The 22,787-nt window shown below is 32.1% G+C and overlaps 1 protein-coding gene and 2 pseudogenes across 1 annotated transcript; 2 read left to right on the top strand and 1 right to left on the bottom strand.

Annotated features, from left to right (window-relative positions):
* The first annotated feature begins 192 nt into the window (after positions 1-192).
* Positions 193-4,076, top strand: LOC11431752 (epoxide hydrolase A). The gene is made up of 3 exons (XM_003626192.4): positions 193-711; positions 2,776-3,020; positions 3,540-4,076. Exons 1-3 carry the CDS (start codon positions 244-246, stop codon positions 3,784-3,786), a joined length of 960 nt encoding a protein of 319 aa, XP_003626240.2. The 5' UTR covers positions 193-243; the 3' UTR covers positions 3,787-4,076.
* An 8,309-nt stretch (positions 4,077-12,385) lies between these two features.
* On the bottom strand, positions 12,386-13,275 carry LOC11432244 (coatomer subunit beta-1-like; annotated as a pseudogene).
* A 1,292-nt stretch (positions 13,276-14,567) lies between these two features.
* On the top strand, positions 14,568-15,976 carry LOC11435127 (epoxide hydrolase A-like; annotated as a pseudogene).
* The last annotated feature ends 6,811 nt before the right edge of the window (positions 15,977-22,787 follow it).

The following is a 22,787-nucleotide window of genomic DNA, read 5'->3' as shown; positions in this document are numbered from 1 at the left end:
CAAGAAATGAAATACTCCATTATTTAATAATAAAACTCTAAGTAATTAATTAATTGTTCTCTAAAAATGTAATTAATTAATGACCACGATGTTGCTAAAGTAAAGTACTATGGATTTTATAACAATTAATTAATGGTCCTCTTCGTTAAAGAGATGGTGTAGAACAGTAGAAGTCTCCGCTTATATTTAAATATCGCCTTCACTTCACAATCACAAACTCATACACATCACAAAAAGAGAGAGATGGAAGGAATAGAACACAGAACGGTGGAAGTGAATGGCATCAAAATGCATATTGCAGAGAAAGGAAAAGAAGGTCCAGTTGTTTTGTTCCTTCACGGCTTCCCTGAACTCTGGTATTCATGGCGCCACCAGATTGCTGCTCTTGGCTCCCTCGGTTACCGTGCTGTTGCTCCAGATCTTCGTGGCTACGGCGACACCGATGCTCCCGCTTCAATAAGCAGCTACACAATCTTCCACTTGGTGGGTGATATCGTTGCTCTCATCGACTCACTCGGCGTTGACCAAGTGTTCCTTGTAGCTCATGATTGGGGTGCCATGATTGGTTGGTATCTTTGTTTATTTCGCCCTGAAAAAATCAAAGCTTATGTTTGTTTGAGTGTGCCGTATTTACCCAGAAACCCCAAAATGAAACCAGTTGATGGCATGCGAGCTTTGTTTGGAGATGATTACTATATCTGCAGATTCCAGGTTCGTTTTCTTATATTCTTATTCTTATTCTTATATGCTACGAATCAGTTACAGATGTGTTTCTGCACAAATTTCTGCTTGAATTATTACTCCCCTTTGAATCTGTCTACGTTCCTAATTAAACACATGATTTTAACTTGTATACATGGTAGATGATAATTAATACAAGGAGGACAATGGTTAACGAAGCCAAAAGTAACATATTTGCATTAGTTTCAACAATATTTTAACTTTTAAAAAGTTAAATTTATCATTTTCACTATTTTTCAATGATATATTTCTATTTTTATCCCCTTATCCAATGTAAGGGCAATGATTAGCATTCTCCTTAATATAAAAATGATACTTTCACCGTAATTATTGTCTCTTTACCATTTTTTTTCTTAAAATAATTGCCACTTACAATACCGATGCAACATTTATTATTTTTTTTCCACTATTATACTCTTATTTATTGAATTTCATCCAACTTAACTACTCAATTAACTACAATTAATAAGGGTATTTTAGTAAATGCTACTAACTTTACTATTAAAATTAACACAATTAATCATTTAATTAATAATCGTGTATGAACTTTAAACGACTAATATTATGAGACGGAGTACAACAATAAATCATAATTAAGAGAGATAAAAATGATAGTAGTACAAAAATGAATGATAATTAGGAGAGCTAAAAATGAATGATAATTAGGTGGAAGATAATAAAAAAAACTGATATAGTATGCTTTATCCAATTTTTATGAAATTAAAAACTGATATAGTATGCTTTAACGGAAATCATGGATAATGGCTAATAAAAAGCTTGGCAATTATAACATGAGAAGTATTGAAAACAACCAATTTACGGAATACATGATTGAATGGTAAGCAATATTTACTTTCGTTAATTTTCATGCTCACCCTCCCGTACTATTTATCATTATCCTAAAAAAAATTCCTCTTGAAATGGAGATAAAATTGACTCTAAGAGTGCAAAAAAAAATCAAATGAAAGTTATAAAATCTTAATTAAGTTGGCATCTCATAACTAATTTTCTCTTTTGCTCTTGCTCAGTTTATTAAAGAAATTTAAAAAGTACAACTTGGGATTGGGTAAATACCCGAGACAAGTGTTAAAAACATTGTGCTTCATTAAAAACTTCACCAAGGAAAAAATCCGTGGGATAAAACCCATGAAAAAAAGGTGGCAACTACCCAACTACTTGTATTGGTTTTTCCAAAATTTCTCTAGTTTCAAAACGTGGTTTGTGTTTATTTTCCTAAAATGGTGTTGCGACAATATGCCTCTTAATTTGTCTGTTGCGTGGGATTTTGATTTTTGGGTGGTCAATTTAAGTACAATAGTATTTCTCGTTTTCCTTACGGCTCTTTCCCCATTTATTTGAAATAGATGATAGGCTGGATAAAAACATGATTCAGAGAATAATGACGATGGAATACAGAATTTTAATTAGTGCAAAGCAACGTGTCTAACTTGAAAATTGAAACCTAACTGAAGAAAATGGTACTAATTGAAAATAGACGCACATTGAACAAACTTTGAGAAAGTTGTTGATTGTTATATGATGCTTTAATTCTATTACTATACTTCCGTTTTAAAATATAAGTAAATTTTACTTTTTAGGTTCATTCAATTAATGATGTATGTGGTCCATATTATAAACCACATACATCATTAATTGAATGAACCTAAAAAGTAAAATTTGCTTATATTTTAAAATGGAGGAAGTATGATAAGTATATTAATCCTACATAACTCAACCATGTGTGTACTTTAGAAAATTTGTGGAATTTAGATTATTATTATTATTATTATTATTATTATTATTATTATTATTGTTGTTTTAACCCTCCGTTTTTAGGGCAAAGAATTGTTTGTGCTAAAAATCGAACTTTGTTTCTCCTGAACGATTCGTTCTAGAGGAGCTCATTAACCATTGAGCTCAATCACTTGATTTGGAATTTAGATAATTTTAATCAATAAAAAAATATGTGTTAAAATGTGCATTAAAGAGTGTGTTATTAACATTACTCTAATTGAATATCAATCCATGTGCCAGGAACCAGGAAAAATGGAATCTGAATTTGCGAAAGGTGGCCCAGAACTGCTGATCAAGAACATGCTTACAAGTAGGAATTCTGGGCCACCAATCCTACCAAAAGAAGGCGTGATACCTAATCCACATGCTTCCGGTACAAAGGCTCTCCCTTCTTGGCTCTCACAAGAAGATATCACTTACTATGCTTCTAAATTTGAAAAGACAGGATTCAGTGGTGCCCTTAACTACTATAGAAATCTTAACTTGTAAGTCCTATCATTTTTCCAAATTAACTAGGTGCCCCTTGTGCATCATTCACGTACCACTTATACAGGTCCGGTTGAAGGTTCAAACCTGGGTCAAGCAGGATATGAAGCCCTCTTCTTGGCTAACTAAATTGGACAAACATCTGCCATATTATATATTTATAACTAAATTAAACAAAAAATTGAACTATTTTTGTTACTCAAAATGTTAAGACCTAAAACCCTAACTTGAATTGTTTTGCACTTGGGCTGGCCCTGCACTTGTATTTCTATTTGGTCTTGTATGAAAACGAATAATTTAACTGCAGACTGCAGTTTTAGTCCTTCGGATATTACAATCTTGCAATTTTGATATCACATTTCAAATTTGTAACACTTGATTGTAGCAATTTAAAAGCCTAGTTTTCAAAATTGTACAATCTTAATAGAACTAACCTAGTAACATGTATAATTTAAGTTCTATATCTGAATGTTGTTTTGTTAATAGAATATACTAATGTCACTGTATCATGTATACAGAAATTGGGAGCTCACTGCAGCATGGACGGCAGCAAAAATTAAGGTGCCAGTGAAGTTCATCACAGGTGATTTGGATGCAGTTTACACTTCTTTTGGTACCAAGCAATACATCGAGAGTGGTGGTTTCAAGAAAGATGTGCCAAATTTGGAGGAAGTTGTTATACAGGAAGGTGTGGCTCACTTTAACAACCAAGAAGCTGCTGAAGATATCAGCAATCACATTTATGATTTTATCAAGAAATTCTGATCGTATCAACTCAATTCGCAAGCCACTATTCACCAGGAGTTAAGTTAAATCGTTTTCTTAATAAATAATTTAGCTGCAATCTATGTTTTTCTCTTGCGGCAATTTGAAGTTACCGTTGCATGCTCGTTGCTTAAGTATTAATACTTTGTACTCTGATTCTTCTATTACGAAAATTTTATCCATTGCTCATTTTCATTTTATATCATAGACTGTAATCCTTGTTATATCATAGACTGTAATCCTTGTTCAGTTGTTCTAATGAACATGAAATTCCTTTGTTATGGCTTTAACTTTTTCTTGCTCGATCAATTACATATCTCTACTCATGGTCAAAATCATATAAAGACGTTTAAAATCCTAAAACTATGCGTTGAAGATAACTCACGGAAATAAAATAGTTTCCTCAAATTATGATACGTGTGGGCCATTTCTGGTTGAGGGTTGTGGCTCGTGTCTCTTTCCTATTGGTTCAAAAAAAGTTATGTTTGCATAGTCACCAAATTGTATCTCATCACTTGGATAAAGTCACAATACGAGATGTATGATAATCATCTAACAATTAAGATATAGGAAAAAGATAGGTAGACACCCTTTTTTATACACCTCTCATGTACATCTCATGTGTTATGGGGTATTTTAGTAATTTCACATCACATCGTCACCCCTTTTCATCTCTTCTTTCAATGTTTTTGTTACATGTCACAAATGTGTATGGGTGTATACCACCTAAAGTAATTTATGTATAACAGCTCTAAGATATATGATCATTTGACAAAACCAATTTGGGTCAATTGACAAAGTCATAATACAAGATGTATGATCATCATCCAGCAATTAAGATTCCGTACCTGCATTATTATTGTCAGGAAATTTAGATATGACAATTACAAAAAAGTGTTTGACTTGGTGTGTATTTTAGGCTCTTTTTGCCTTAAAAAATTGGATCGTACATGTAACACTTTGATTTTCGCTATAATTATTTTTAGTTGTTTTAACATGTGTTTATATGTGCTTGTGTGTGAATATTTATCATTGGGTGTATTTTTATGGGTTTTTGTGTTGGGAGGGTAATTTAGTAAAATTATGGTGATGATTATTTTTAGCGTTTCAAGGGAGAACTATTATTTTACTAAGTTACTAGTGTAGTAATTAGTTGTGAGCCGGTACGTGATCGTTGTTATAATTAGAGTTTGAGTGAATTAAACCCACTAAGGCATTAGGGTTAAGCTCATTTGAGAAGAGCCTATATAAGTTTTAGACTTTGGAGAAAAATAGATTTACATTCATTTCATTAGAATTTCAGAGAGGTAGAGAGAGAAAGTTCAAGAGAAGAGAAAAAGGGTTAGAAGGGAGAAAAGCTTGAAGACCCAAGAGGTGATAGAGATTCTAGGAGCTAAATTGTAGCTTTTGCTAGGATTATTGCTTATTGAGATAATGGGGTTAGATTTCAATCATAATCACTTAGTTGTAATCTTTTCCCTAATTATATGCATAAGTGTTTAATTGAGTAAGTGATTATTTTACTCTTAGTTGTTGAAATTCGTGCTCTTGTTATGATGATATGTTAGAGTACATGAAATTGGTGATAATTGAATTGTTGTTGATGAAATTGCATGTTCATAATATGTGGAAATGTGTATATTGTTAATTGTGCTCTAATTGTTGAATTGTGCTATGTTGTTGTTGATTTGTGATGAGATTCATGTTTAATTGATGTTGTTGTTGTTAAGAGATATTGTTGTTGATGATTCATAGCTTGAGTGTTCATAAATCATGAGTTTGTGATGTGAATTAAGTTGTTGTTGTTGGTTTTGTGAATCATGTTTAAATGACATTTGTTTTCATGTTTGATGTGTTCTTGAGAGCCCTTTGGGGTGAAAAATGGTTTAAACCTGTGAAAAATTCTGCAGAATTGATGACTGTTAGCTTAAGCGAGCTGTAAGCGAACAACTACTGTAAGTAGTTCGCTTAAGCGAAGGGCTTAAGCGAAATGCTCTCTGACAACATTTCTTGTTTCGCGTTCTTGTGTCTTTTTCACACATTTTTGTTTTAAATTGGCCTTTGGTGTAAACATGAAAGTTTTAGATAATTGTGTTAGCTTTCCAATAGTTTTGGTTTGACTAGAAAATGAATTTTACATTTGGAGGTATGATGAAAATACTCCAAGCGGGTCTTAGTAAAACTTTATGAAAATTCAGCATAATTATTCCTAAGTTAAACCAAACCTATGTTTTAGGAGTTTAATTAAGAGGTTTAAGAGTATTTAACCTATGTTTTAATGGATCTAACTTGGTTTTTCTTTGAAAATAAATTGGTTTTGCATTATGAGTAAAACGATACGAACTTTGCAAAACTTTGAAATTTAAGTGAGTTGGCCTATGAAACGTTGATGTATACACTACTGAACTCATATGTGATTTATGTATATACTTAGTTGATGTTTCCCAACTTGTTTGTTTTGTTTTGTCGGATAACTTGGAAAATGATAAAATGACACGAACTTGTCATAACTTTGTGATTTTGATGATTTTGTCGTAGTCGGCTGGTGAAACGCACATGTATATTCAACTACACTCATATGTGATCTAAGTTTATACATAGTCGAGGCCTTAGAGTTTATTTACTTGATTTTTGTTCAATTGTCTCAATTATTTTAAAGTTGTAATATGAGAGACGAACTTTGTCGAAAATAATCTTTAAGATCAAATACTTAGCAAATCTTTTGTGGATAGTTTGATATGATTATATGAAGATATGTGACATATGAAGATATGTGACAAATTGTATGAAGTTGTATGGAGTTGTTGAACTATATGATATAGTTTATGTTGATTAATGCATATATTTTAATTGATGGTGATATTGTTGAAAATACATATATGTTGATTGATTATGATATTATTGGTGAATAGATATATGTTGCTTGTGACAAATTTTTATTGAAGGGGTTGATATCAAAGATTATGTTCAATCAAGGTCTCAGAACCAAAGCAATTGGAAAGTGCCAAAGGCAGAGAATGTCAAATTAATTATGAAATATCTCGAGGTAAATTACAATTTGAGAAGATCAATTATAAGATTGTTGAATTTAGAACAGATATTAAGGGGTCTTGTTAGGATTAGAGACAAGGTGAAAGCTATGGAGATTTGTGAAGTGAAAAATAGCAAAGTTTAAGACAAAGGTTGCATAGTATTTGGTTCCATACTGCAAGGTGAATGTCTTTAGGAATTTGAAAATGTCTGAGACTTACAAAGTAATATTTAAACAGTCCAAGGCCAAAGTTGTTGAGTTCATCAAACTGATATCAAGTAATATTTGAATCCTAGTTCCCACATGGTCAATAAATCGAAATCGTACTCGTGTAAAATAATTATATTCCTATGGTTCTTAAAATAATGACAATTATATTCCTATGGTTCAGAAAATAATGACAATTATATTCCTAAAAACAATTATAATATGCTAGTTTGTTTTTTTTTACAAATTATAATATGCTAGTTATCTTCATGATTGTTAAATCAATCAAATAAATACACCTATTTGTCAGTTCAATAAGAACATAGAGAGAAAACAAGCTTTGCACTTTTGGTAATAATAAAAAAAAGAATACAATGTTGTGCTTTAAACAAAACCGCAGCAAGTATTAAACAACACCAAAAGCCAAAACTCATAGCAAAAGCCACAAAAATTAGAAGAAATAAAAAAACCAAGCTTGAAGTTATAGGCTTATTAGCTGCCACCCGATTCCCGAAGCTACACAAGTTGTAGGCCTATTGAGTGGTTCCGTTCTGTTTCAAAGTTATTTTATCCCCAAGACTCAGAGCAATTCCCTCAGTTTTACTTCTTACTGTGATGTATCCACTCAATTTACCATCTGCTTGCTTTTCAATGCTCAAATTCGCCAAAGCATCTTCACCAAAAACACTCTTAGCATAAAGGTTTGCAGATAGGAAACCACACTTGCCGTTCCAATGCAGAACTGAACAATAGACAACGAAATCCAAATTGTATAACATTAAAATGCAGAAATACTAATGACTCCCACAATTAGTAATATTTCATTTTTAGGCCTGCTTTTAAATTGAAAAACATTTTTCCTTCAAAAAGACAGAATCCTGGCATTAGATACTCAAGCACAGGCACACACACAATACCATTCATAAAGTGTATGCAAGTTAAAGGAACTCACGGTGGAGTCAGGCACTTCATATTTGTAGACTTGAATCTCCCTCTCATCTTGTAATACTGTATTTACAGCAACCTATAACATAAAATAAGGTTAATGCGGAAATATGTATTCTGAGTGCATATCCCTATCACATTTATGTTTCTTGATGATGGCCAATTTCGGCATCATACCAATACTAAAACTATAGATATTAATCTAATAGAATGACATTTACAATATGAGTTTGTCCCAATTCTAATCAGGAAACCGAGTATAACCCAAGGTTCTAAGCAGGAAACTCCAAAAATTACAGTAGAGTAATGAGTATAGCTCTAATCTGTGAACCGGTCATTTTTGGATGAATTGCATCTCTGATTCCAACAAGGCCATGAATGGCATTTCCCAGTTGCATCGCGACAGGACCAAATTGGGTCATTGCAACGGTAAGAGAAGCATACCTATAGGACTAGGTATGATTTGCCTCCTTCATTCAGTTGTTACTTATTACCATCCTTTTTTATATTCCCTCCGTCTCAAAATATAAGCAAATTTTACTTTTTAGATTCATTCGATTAATTATGCATGTGGTTCATAATATGGACCACATATATCATTAATTGAATGAATCTAAAACCTAAAATTTGTTTATATTTTGAAACGGAGGGAGTAATTCTTTTCTGATTTTTTGTTTTATTTAGGACATAAGTCTTTTTAATAAATTTGTTTATTTAAGATATAAGATTTCTTTATAAATTTAACTTACGGTGTAGTTATTCAACCCAAATTTGTCTGAAAAAATAACTTTATGATGTTATTGCAGGATGCAGATATCTGTTTCAAATTGTTTCATTACAGGTTGAAATTTTGTGACTTTAAGAATTACCAACTAGTATATTTTGTGTGTACAAATATTCATTTTATAAAAAACATGTGATATTGTAATATACTAATGTACCTTGCCAAATAAGCATCAGTGCATACAAAAAAAAAAAAAAAAAAACATATCAGCATACCACATTGTGGCCCACAATTTGTGGGATATGATGCTAATACCTGTAGCTATTCAACATAGGCAATAAACCAGACAGCAGCATCACACGTTATAACAGATAATATATAAATGGTTTAAACTCACATTTTGCCCTCTAAGTTTGCAAAAGTTACAATTTTTGTCCCCTATTAAAAAAAATAGCAAAAGTGACCCCATGTTTACCCTTTTTGAAAAACGTCAATTTTGAATAAGTCAATGCCTGCGTGGCAGCTCACTTGACTGTGTGGCATGCCACGTGTGTAATTACTAATTTAATAAAATAAAAAATGCCACATAATCAATTAATCATTTATAAAATTAAATAAATGAAAAAAAAATTACAAAACCCATAAAATTCATAAATCTTCATCTTCTACGCAAGCCCATAAAATCATCTTCAACATCCACAAACTTATCTTAAAACAAACCCAAAATATCATCTTCAACCACAAATAAAGCACTCTGGTTGAATTGAACAACAATGATTTCATCCACACCTAATGAGTAAAATCATAAACAACAATAATAACATAAACACAAAAACAAAAAACGGAACAACGACAGCTAAAACATGTTGACTCCCACAAGCTACAGTCCCAATCTTAATCTGCATAACTTCACTAGAGCAAGCATAAGAAACCCACACCCTAAAACAAATCCAATCTTAGAAACAAGCATCCCAAGTATTGAACTGCGACGACGAGGTTTTCGGCGATGTCGGTGGTGGGGATGCAGGACGGGTTTATGTTGAGAGTGTTGAAGGGGTCGTTTAGGTTGAAGGAGAGGTCGATGAATATGCCGAGAGTGAAGAGGGAGTTTACGTTGTGATTGTGGCTTTTATGTGCACATGATATTTCCTCTTCTTCTTCAACCCCTCATCTTAATTCATTCGGTGTCTTTCCATTAACCCGTTAATTTTTCAATCCTTAATTAAACCAATGGGTGCAGCTTCAATGATTTGTGATTTGGTTGTGGGTTTGCAGCAGTTTCTGATGCCTAGTTTAATGGAAGGATTTAAAGAGGAAAGAAGGATTGGGAGAGAATAAGGGTGTGATATATTTTGAGTTTGACAGAGGATGAAGTAGAGAGAGGAATTTAAGTGTTTGATTTGTAAGGGCTTGGAGAGCTTCTGGTTTTTAATTATGAAATGAGCTTCTGGGGTTTGATGCCTTATGAAGAAGATGATGATCCTCACACATGCCTGCCCTTTTTTTTTTTTTGCCAATTTTTGTTTTTTTTAATTAGTTAATTATACGCGTGGAATAAAAAAATAATTTTTTGTAATAAATACACAGGTGGCGTGCCACTGCCACATATGGTTGACTTAGTCAAAATTGACGTATGCAAAAGGGGGTAGACATGGGGGGTCATTTTTACCATTTTTTTTAATAGGGGGCTAAAATTGCAACTTTTGCAAACTTAAGGGGTAGAAAGTGTGTTTAAGCCTATATAAATAAAGAGAGGAAAAAAAACTAATGCAAGATTCAGTATTTGACTCCTAACTCAGTGAAATGGAAACACCGCCGAGATCAATCTCTCCATTCACACCCAAAGAGAGATATGTGAAAAACTAGAAGCAAACCCATATAAATTTACCGTATTTATTGTTATTGTTGCTTAATTAATATATGTAGGCAACACAGCAAAAATATCAATTTATTCAAGATGTTTCTTAGGATAATTTACTCAGGATAGAAAATAAACCTAGAAAGTTAAAACCTATACAGAAACCATTAGGTTACTCCTAGGGGATTAAATCAAGGCTTAAATATGATATTAGTCTCTGTAATTTGGATCGGTTTTGAATTTTGTCCCTGTAAAAAAAAACTTTGAATTACATCCTTGTAAAAAAAAAATTATTTGAAAAAGGTCCCTGGCCCCACTAAAACGTTGAAGCGGCATGGTTTTTGCCACGTGGTAGTTGCTGACTGTGCAACTTATGCCACGTGGCATAGCACATAATATTAAATTTTTAAAAATAATTTTTAAATTCTAAAAATTATTTTTAAAATTTTAAAATATAAAAAAAAATTAAAATAATTTTTATCATATAATTTTCAATTTTTTTTTTTAAATTATAAAATCTGAAATTTCTGAAAAAAAATGAAATGATTTTTTTAATTTTTTTTTAAAATATGTAGAAAAAAATATAATTTTCAAATTAAAAAAAATTAATGGTCGAAAATTTAATTTTAACAGTTTTTTTCGATTTTTTTAAATGATTTTTGAATTTATTTTCATATTTTTTTAATTTAAAAATAATTTTAATTTTTAATTACGTGGACTGCCACATCAGCGCCACGTGGCAGAAGTTGCACAGTCAGCAACTGCCACGTGGCAAAACCCATGCCATATCATAAAAAATGTGGGCCTAGGGACCTTTTTCAATCAAAAAAATTTTACAGAGATATTTTTCAAACTTTTTTTTTGCAGGGACAAAAATCAAAACGGACTTAAATTACATGGACAAAAATCATATTTAAGTCTTAAATCAATCTGCATGTTTCTCTCACGTATCATCTTACAATTTTACCAAGGTTAAAACACATACCGAAGTTGGTATCAATCATCATTGCAATCAAGACAAAATAATAACCTTGAAAATTTAATAATTTAAAAATAGGATTATATCAACCATCAATCTACCATCACAAGAGCAATGATGTCGGCAATATATCAAACAATATAATGTTAAGAGCACATACTTAAAATTTAATGGTAACACAAGGGGAGCTATCCTTAAGATTTTCACTAACCAAACTTTTAAACAGGATAAACTAGTAACCTTTATAAATAATGAGCACTCTCCAAACAAAACAATGCTTTGTAGGATAGTCTCTAAAACTAAGAGATATCACCTCTCTTAAAACCTTGAGATCGCACCCAATACAAAAGAAATTACAACAATAAAATAATACATCAAATGTGTAGATATAACAAATTGAAGCATAAGTACTACAACTCAACTATGTAGTACTCCCTCCATTCCTTTTCTTTTGATGTTTTAGAACTTCAACTATATTCCAAAACTTTTGATGTTTTAGTGAATTTATTATTGTTTTCTCAAGTTTACCTTTGTTGGAAAACACAATAAACTATTAAAGTAGTTGCGACCTTTGGTTTATCACATGTGAATTTAATGATAAATAAGAACATTTAAGTAAAAAACACACAAATGTTTATATACTTTAATTACTCCTTAAAATTTGTGTCAAGAGTTAAAACATCAAAAGAAAAGGAATGGAGGGAGTATAAAATAACTTGAAGCTCAAAAGATTACAAAATAAACTATATAGTATAAAAAGCTCTCAAATAAAATAAAAGTGATCAAGTGAGAAAATAGCAATGAGAGTTTGGGAGGGAGAAAGAGATTTTGACTTAAAGTTGCAAGTCAAGGTGCTTAAACACATCCATGATTAGGAGTCAAAAGTGCCCTAAGCACATCCATAACCATATCAACCATAATCTCCCTATTATACCTCTTAAGCTCGTTAAGACGATCAAGCACAATAAGTTTCACATTGTTATCACTATGAGAAATCAACAACTTACAATAAGCACTAGCAGCAGCTTCAATTGCAGTAGGTGCAGTAAGTGAAACAAGTGCACCAGCACATTCATAAACAACAGCATTAGAACTTGCACTCAACAAATACTTAACAATCGCGATATATTTTGCCTTTTCACCCTTATTGTTATTCACAGAAACTTTCTTAATCAATTCCAAAACAAGCATTTGAAGCTGTTCACTCCAATCAAGAATCCTATCAATATTCCTAAAAAGATATTTGATTGCACGATCCTGAGCACAAGAAATCAGCATAAGAAAAGCATTACGCTTACACGACGAATCCTGTTCAGATTCAAGAAACTTCTCAACAATCTCCGGCGCGTTATCGAGTAACTCTTTCCCCTGAGAAAGGTTATAAACAGACGTAACTGCCAAAACGGCGTTACCACGAACTAAAGCATGACCGTGTTCAAGATTTGACAGAATCGAAGGGATTAACGGTTCAAGGATTTCAGATTCATTGATACGGCAAAGAAAACGAAGAGTAACACTGCGAATGAATTCGTTAGGGCATTGAAGATTGCTAAGGAGAGTTGTATAATGAGGATGATTTCAGGGAGAAGTTTACCAGTTGAATCGGTTTTATCAATGTTTTCGAGGTAGAGAAGGAGGGATTTCTGAACTGTGTGATCGTCGCAAGATTGAACGTAACGGATTACGGTGGTGAAAAGATGAGGATCGGCATCGCCGTCGTTGAGGAGAAGCATGATTGCATTTTGTCAGAGTATCCGTTTTGATTCTTTAATTGAAGAATCAATGAGGAAAATAACAACCTGGCTGGAGTTCAGAAACCAATCAAATTTATTGGGCTCACTCTAAAAGGTTATGCATGCAGAAAAAGAATACACAGTCTATACATGGAAAACAAAAAAGACAACTACAAAGAAGCTAATATTTCCTTTAAAAAAAAAAAAAAAAAACTAATATAAAAATAAAATAAAATAAAATAAAGGTGCTGCTAACGGGTGCCGAGGGCACTGGTTAAAGAGCAATAAATTGTTCAGTTCCATTTATTTTATCTCAATTAATATGAAAAATAATAAACCAATTAATTAAAATTGTATTCAATACTCTCTTAAAAGACACAACTATTATATAATTTTAAGAATTGATCAATTTATATCGTGTGAAATAAAAATATAATATTATTTTATTTCTTGTGAATTTTTCTCACAACAGTATTGTTTTTCTCCCCTGAATTTTTTTTTGCACCGCTTTTTTTTCATCCCGTGAATTTTACTTAGAGCATATTGTTTTCTTTCATTTTTTTAATTAAAAGTTGTTGAAATAATTAAACTAAGACAAGACATATTCAAATAAAATATCAAATACAAAATCATTAAATGTGTAATTAAATCCTCTTTAAAACAAAATAACATCCTTTCAAAGAGTATTGACTACCGTTTTTATTAATTTTAATTAGTTACTTATTATTTCTCACTTTAATTAAGGTAAATAAGTAGAATCTATAAATTTATTGCTTCTTAACCCGTGCCCCGGAGCACCGGATAACATTACCCATAAAATAAAAACTATACTACTGTATATGGAAAAAATTGAGATTAATTTACACAATAACATAACCAATGAAAATGAATCACAAAAATGAAATTGCAAATGTCAATGAAGATTGATTTAATTGATAAAAAATTGACTCATAAGTCGTGGATTTAACTTCTACCGTCAATGTGAGGACATCTTTAATATATGATCTGCCGCGTTTTTTGAGCCTTGACTTTGGCTCTAACCTTAGTAAACCATTCAAGCCTGACTTGTTAAACTTTTAGTAATAATTTGCAGAATGGATTAAAAATTAGTTATTGGGCATCAATTGCATATTTTTCCATGTGCTAGTGCTCATTAATTGTTAATAAATTACTCACAATTTATGTTACCTCATAATCAAACATACACTTAAAAGCTTTTCCCCAAGAGTAAGTGTTTTTTATTCGAACGGACCTTTGAAAATGTCGTTGCATATGAAACATATGTTTGATTATGTTACCTCATAATCAAACATACACTTAAAAGCTACACAATCTTCCACTTAGTTGGTGACATCGTTGCTCTCATAGACTCACTTGGGGTTGATCAAGTCTTTTTTGTTGCTCATGATTGGGGTGCCTTAACTGGTTGGTATCTGTTTGTTTCGTCCTGAAAGAGTCAAAGCCTATGTTTGTCTTAGTAGTCCCTTCCTCCATAGAAACCCGGACAAAAGGATCATAGATCACTTGCGTGATGTGTATGGAGATGACTACTATGTCTGCAGATTTTAGGTTCTTTTATTATCCAGCTTCTATATAATCATATTTCAAATTTGAACTTTCTGTTTACAAAAATTTAAGTGAGATTTACTTTAATGATTGATTGGAAAATATTGTTTTTGATTTGTGTCATAGGAACCAGGTAAAATGGAAGCTAAGATGGTTGAAGTTGGCACCGCTTATGTGCTGAAAAATATCCTCACAACACGGGAAATTGGTCCTCCAATGCTTCCCAACGGCGAGTACGGAACTGGATTCAACCCGGATATCCCATACACCTTGTCCTCTTGGCTTACAGAAGAAGACGACCTTGCTTACTTTGTCTCTAAATTTGACAAAACAGGCTTCACTGGAGGATTGAATTACTACAGAAACATAGACTTGTAGCTCTCTGATTGTTTGTCTCCTTGGGATAATCAAATTTTCTTTTGGGGAATATTTGTACTAATGACTTGAATGCTCTGTTTGCAGACTCTGGAGCTCACAGCTCCATGGACTGGAGTGAAAACCTTGGTGCCAGTGAAATTCATTACAGGTGAGCTAGATATGGTGTACACTTCGCTAGGCATGAAGGAGTATATATATACATGGAGGAGGAATGAAGGAAGATGTACCGAATTTAGAGGAAGTGATTGTACAAAAAGGAGTGGGTCACTTTAATAATCAAGAAGCAGCAGAAGAAATCAGTAAACACATTCACGAATTCATCCTGAAGTTCTAATCGGTGCCATAAACCTGACAAAGATGTTCACTTTGTCCAACTCAATTATCTTATATTGCTGTATTAGTCAATTATCTCATTTGGTTGTTCTACATAACTAGTATGTAACATATCTTGTCTTGTAGCATACGACTATTACGCTTACGAGTTCATCAGAATGTTACATACGAGAAGAATAAGATTGAACTGAAATTAAGTTTGCATAGATTATACCATCTTATATGGTTGTACTAGTCAATCATCTCATTTGGTTGTACCACGTAGCTCTAGTATGTAACATATCTCGTCTTGTAGTATAGTATCACAGCTTACGAGTTCATCAGAATGTTACATATACTAGTGTGTTAACCCGTGCAATGCACGAAGTTTCAGATCTAATTGAACATGATATTCATCCATAAAACAAAAAAACAAACAAATGCATATTGTTCAAAAAAGAACTTTATTAGCCATGTATAGCCATGTATTGACAAAAAAGAACGTTGTTAGTAATAATAGGGAAAAATCTATATTATCAGAAGACAAAATTAAAAATTAGGTAACTAACCTGGCATGTTAAGTTATCTCCTCCTCTCATGCAATATTCCATCTCCCAACAATGTCCAAGTAGCATTCCAAACATCAAATGGTTCTGTCATTGTGTTCATATTTAACCACGACACAAAAAGTTTACGAAGTTGATGACCAGAAAATAAATCACTTGCTTCTTTGATTGCATCTATAAACTCTTTATCGTCATTTAGATGTCCGAGTGCGTAACATGCATCCTTATATGTGTCGAGTACTACATTGTTGACTCTACGCACACATTCATATATATCCTTGGCAACCACGCTAAACAGTTAGCAACATTCGCAAGTAATAAATTTGGCCAGCCCCTGGAGGAACATATATGAGTCTACCAATACTTTGACCTTTATCTCTGGGATGCTACTTTCTTTCCGTCTTTGAATAAACAAACTTAGTAGGATATTCAGAGTAGGTCAAATTCCTTCCTTCAACATATACCCTGTTAGCCTCAAACCATGCAAGGAACATTGTTTCAATTTGAAGGTTACGATTGACAGTTGATTCTAGATCTTCATTATCATCACAATAAACCAATTGCTCGTTAAGAAGGTGAAACATCAGCTTTTGAACCGGAGGCCATCAATGATGTATATCAAATTTAAAAAGTCTCCACACTGCTTCACACTGTAGACACATATCTACAGTCGTAGTATTGCTTGATCTCATCAACAGGCTCATCATTGTTGTTCGTAATTTGAAGAGTGGCTCGATCAGGACCTTTGTTGACATACTTAAATAAATACTTAATTGAGTTTGATTTATTACAATACTCAACATTAACATGTCCTGCATACCTCATCAAAAGATGAGGATTGTATGGAACAACATACCTGTTATCCAAGGTTGTTCCCATTTTTTGTATCGTAATACCAGAATCTCGACAGGTGTATTGTGGATAACCGTCGTCATCAATAGTGGTAAGTCCTCGAAAGGTTTTTGGGAAATATTTAATACATTTCTTCTTGTTGTTCATGCAAGGAGAATTTAGGTTGGCAATTCCGCATGGACCATGAATCGTGTAGTTTTTTTACGGCTTCAGCCATCTTTGGATACAACTTTGGATCAGGCAACTCCGTAGAAATTATCCGGTCAATGTCTTTCCCGGTTATCAACTTGGATGAACCACTTAACCATACTGAGATATGAGCATGGGGAAGCCTTCTCTTTTGAAACTCAACTGTGTACATACCTGAAATAAATGCAAAATGAAACATGAATTACAAACACAGGAAATATATAAAGAAAAAAAAAACGGATAGTGAAATAAATTAATATACAAAAAATTCGAAATAAGTTCAACTTGCCTGCATCAACCTTTTCGAAAATCTCTTGTCATACCCCAATTTTTTACCTAAGAACCTAGATTCATACACCCTTTGACCTATAATATTCTCTGGCTTTTCAGAGAAAAATTCGGCAGAAAGGTATTTTAAAATACCTCATCTTTGTACCGATTCCGACCCTCCTTCTCACTTTTTTTATTATTTTTTTTATTAGTCTTTTAGTTTTATCTTACCTTTTATTTTCCATCTTTTAATTTTATTTTACTTTACATAATTTGTTTTTATTTTATTTCGTATTAGATTTATTTTATTTTATTTTATTTCTTTTTAATTAATTAGTGTCAATAGGTCCAAAAATAAAATATCCAAGATCTAAAAAAAATTTCAAGTCAAGTCTCAACTTTAACATTTCTTTTTCAAAATTCACCATAATTGTCCATCATTTCCATTAAACCAATTTTCCATTTTTCATCAACCTCCTCACCTATAAATAGGGCCCTCATTCCACACAATTTCACACACCAAAAGTTCTCTTGAGTTGTCAAAGACTTTTTTCTCTCTTCTCCCTATTTAGCTTGTGTTGACGAGCTATTCTTTTCTTCTCCCTCTTTTTCTGTCCCTTCGGAAAGTCCCTTTGAAATTTTGTCCCTTCAGTAATTTTTGTCCCTTCGGTTGTTCCTTTCTTTTATTTTCTTGCATTTTATTTATTTTCAGTATTTTTTCATTTTATTTTATTTCTATTTAGCATTTTAATTATTGTTATTTATTTTCCAGCAATTAGAATGTATTTAGGTACAATGTAAATATAAATGAGAAAAAGTGTGCGTGTGTGTGTCCTTTTATCTCTTTACGGCCTTATATATACCCAAATATGCAAAAAAAAAAATTAGAGTAGAGATTTTGTGGTGATCCAACGTAACTACAAAAATCCACGCGCTTTTATTTTTATTGCTCCGTTAGTTTAATTTTCATTTATTATTCCAAAAACAAAAAAAAACATGCAAATAATCAAAATCACAAAAATATTTTCATAATAAACTTTGATTCCAAAATCAAGTGATCTTTTTTTTTTTTTCTTAATCAAACTTTCAATCAATTTAATCGTCCATTTTCTTTTAAATTAAAAAATACAAACCAAATCTTATTTGCCGCTTGGCTTTTCTTTTAAAACCTTTTTCAAAACTAATAAAAATCACAACCAATCAAACGTCAATTTCTACCCCGAACTACGAGGTTTTGATCCCTCACGGGTACGTAGGCAAAGGACACTTGTCCTTCCACATCATAAAAATGTAGATAATTAGGTCTTTATTTTTCCACTTTAATTCCTTCTTTTAAAAAAAAAAACAAGTTATAGCACATTAATTAAATAAAATCAAGAGGTTCCCGTAGAGTACTACAGACATAAAGGGTGCTAATACCTTCCCTTTTTGTAACTAACCCCCGAACCCAAATTCTTTTCAATGGGGTAGTTTGAACTTTTTTCCCCTTTTTCTAAAAAATTAAATGTTCAGTTGTAAAATAAAAAATGAGTCAAAAGCTAATCAAATAGTTTTGATCTCCGAAAAATGACGCGACATCTCTTCTTGCTTCAAATCTTTCATCAACTATCATTTAACTATTTTTAGTCATATACATTTTGTATGGTCAGGATTCTGTCTCTGAAACCATAATCACACCCCTGATTATTATTATACATAGTGTGGCAAAAAAAAGAATTAAGTAGGTATACATGATTTACTTATTGGATATAGGAGAAAAAAATTAGGAAGTCAATTGAGGTTTTGATCAACTGAAATTGAGGGACAACTGTAGCTGATAAAGAACAAATTAAAATAGTTTGATTAGGAAATTTAAAAACAAAACTAATTTAGCAAGACCATTTGGTTTTCAATGTCATATTTTTATCACGTAATTATATTATTTTAAGCAAAATATTGTCAAACATGTACTACATGAATATTGATTGAGTCGTTTAGGGTGTGTTTGGTTGTGAGAAGAAAATAAGAAGAGAGAAGTAGGTGAGAGAGAATAAGAGAAGAGAGAGATAGATGAGAAATAGAGTAGATTTGAGGGGTTGTTTGGTATAAGAGAAAGAAGAGAGAAATAGAAGAGAAAGAGATGCTGGTATATTTTGAAAAGACAAAAATGTCCTTGAGTAAAAACAACATATAATTTATGATTGACTAATTTGTTTTTTATAAAAATTAAATTAATTTATTAGTTTGATATAATTAAATTATTTTAATTCATTAAATTACTAATACATTTTAGTTTAATTTTTACCAAACTTAGTTTTTTTACAAGAACTTAGTTAATTTAGTTTAATTTAATGTGACGTAATTATATATTTTTCTTTCAAACCCAGTTTTTGAATTATTCAAAAAACCAAAAACCCAGCTTTTGGGTTTACAGTTGCTGTTAGTTAGCAGCTACCCAAACCCCATTATAATATGCATGGTATTGGTATAGTTGCAAAATTTTATAAAAGAAAAAAAAAGTAAATGTTGTAAATTCTAACTTGGCATAAGGACGTGAAATTGCAATGGCATAATAGTAAATTAGTCATCTCCACTTCAGTTCTCTCACGTTTCTTCTCACAATCGAAGAGAAGTAAAAAGGTGGTAGGGCCCACCTATTTTTATTCTCTCTTCACAAGTTCTTTGCCATCCAAACAAGAGAAGTATGATACTTCTTCTCTATTTCTCTCTTCACTAACTCTCTCTTCTCTAATTCTCTCCAATCAAACAGAGTGTTAAACCTTGGTAATGGCTTATACACAAAATATTAATCTCTTTATAACATTATTGGGAGAAAGGCCCTTTGATTCTTACATATATCATCCATTATATTTTATTATTAAAATCAACAATATTTTATCATCCATTATACACAGTATGTTAACATTGAATTTAACACTCGTCCCTCAAATTTGACTAAAACACATCTAATTTTCATATTTTTTTAATGAAATCAGATGTGGATAATCTTTAATACACATGGCTAACAAAAAAATCAAATTTAAAACAAAAATCCACCTCAATGTCACGTAGGAGATTCTGGTGAGTCACATGGTTTAGGGGACAAATTTGAAGAATCTTTATTTTACAAGATCGAATCTAAAAAAAAATATTTTACAGGAGGCAAAACCAAAAGTGTCATATATTACAGGGGGGGTAAAACATTATTAACCATAAAATCAAATGGATTGTAGTTGAATTTTCAGAGCTATTTGAATCAGTAGTTGACCATAGTCTAACGATTCTGGCAAAAAAGCACCACTTTACTCTTATTGTCGGTAATGTTAATAAGAGAGTAATAGTTAGGACCCATTTAGAAATGGCTTAATACATCGTTTGGTCCCTTAAGTAATTTTTGATTTTCAATTTGGTCCCTTAACTATAAAGTGTCTCAATTTGGTCCCATAAATCTTCTTCCGTTTACCATTTTGGTCCTCTCCGTTTGTTTTTAACCTTAAATGTCTAAGGTGAACCAACTTTATAGGTAGTCCACCATAGACCTTATTAAATCACATAGTTTTAACCGTTTGATCTTTTTTTGTTAAATGTGGATCGTTGGATCATGAAGAGATCTATTGTACCTTATAATGAACCACAAACACCTAATTTTTTCCTCCATCTTCTTCCCTATGTTCTTCTTTCATCTTCTTCTTCTCTCATCCTCATCAATTTTCAATTAACCCAGGGAAACAAAAACAAAAAAAACTTAGAGAAATCTAGAAAACAAAAAACATAATTTTTTTTTTTTCTCTCTTGAACGGTCAAAATCCTATTGGATCTTTTTCTTCCTCTTGCTAAAAAGATCATTGCCTTCTGCTACCCAACTTATTTGTTCCCTATGTTCATGAAGCTCCATCCACTCATAGTAATTGCCCAAGCTCCATAAACTTTCCAATCCTAAACATCACATTTTTACCATCAACAGAACCACCACAGCAACAAAACCACACTAACTAATTTTCTTCCCTCATTTTCACCAATTGAATCTGAGTTTAAATCCGAGTTCCTACTCAAGTTCTTTCTTTGGAGTCTGAATCTAAATTCAAAGAGAAAAAGGGTAGAAGAGGGTCAAAGAGAAAAAGGGTTGAATTTGGATTCAGATTCACTGCAATCAGGGGCGGAGCTACTATGAAACATGGTGTGGCAGTTGCCACACCAAATATACGCTAAGTATATATATAACATAAGTCATCAATGCATCAAAGTTTCTTTGTTAGTCTAGCGATATACATTTGATGGTTGGCTTGCAGATCTTGTGTTCAACTCTCGGCGAGTTGCAATTTTTGATTTTTTTTTTGAAATTATTAATATTAAAAATGGTGTTGAGGAGAATCGAACCTGCAACACCATGGTAAAATGCTCTCACCCAAACCACTTTGCTATAGTTTTTAAGTTGTTAAAGCTTTACTTTGTTAATATATATAGTTACTTTGCAAATTTTGCCACACCAATATCAACTGTCTGGATCCGCCCCTGACTGCAATTGACATTTCACATGGTCACTGCAGTACAAAAACAATCTCCATTGGATGTATAAATTTGTACTTCTCTCTCATAGTTGTCCACGGAGTTCCCTCCTCACCGACCAGCGCACCTCATCTCTGATCCATCTTCTTCCACAAACGCAGCATCACTCTCAAATCTCATGGCCAACTGAGAATTTATGTTCATCAACCCACTTTTGTTCATGTTTGCAACTTTTTTTTTAATGTCAAAATCGTCATTTTTAACTTCCTCATTTCAAGATTGATCTCATTTGTTGGTTGTGTTCATGATTAGGGATTGTTTGAAAACATTTCAAGACTGATTTCATTTTGTATATTGTATGGAGAAGTGGTGGAAAGAAGAAGATAAAAAAAGGGAAAAAAAATTAGATGCTGGTGGTTTAGTGTGGTATACAATGGACCTACAATCGAATGGTCGAAAACATATCAAAAATATTAGACACTGACCAAAATGGTCGAAAACAAACAGACATGACCAAAATGGTAAATGGAAGAAGATTTATGGGACCAAATTGAGACACTTTATAGTTAAGGGATCAAATTGAAAACCAAAAATAAGTTAAGGAACCAAACGATGTATTAAGCCTTTAGAAATTTAGAAAAGAAAGAATTTTGATAAGAATGATTGAGTGGCACAAATTATTTTGTGAATGGCAGAGCATCATTGAGCATGAAAAATGATTTCGTTGACCATGCAAATTCTAAAGTTACTGTTTATAAAATGCATTGAATATTTTAGTGTGGCATTTACACGGTTTCAATAGAAAGATCAGATTTTGTAACCAAAAAAAAAAATAGAAAGATCAGATTTTTATAAACTTTGCCAACGGTTTCAAAGCTTATGAAATAGTCATTCCATTTTAAATTT

Source organism: Medicago truncatula, chromosome 7 (assembly GCF_003473485.1).
Source record: "Medicago truncatula cultivar Jemalong A17 chromosome 7, MtrunA17r5.0-ANR, whole genome shotgun sequence".
Taxonomy (NCBI): Eukaryota; Viridiplantae; Streptophyta; class Magnoliopsida; order Fabales; family Fabaceae; genus Medicago; species Medicago truncatula.
Note: the sequence above shows the minus strand (reverse complement) of the source record. Positions and strands in the feature narration are given on the sequence as shown.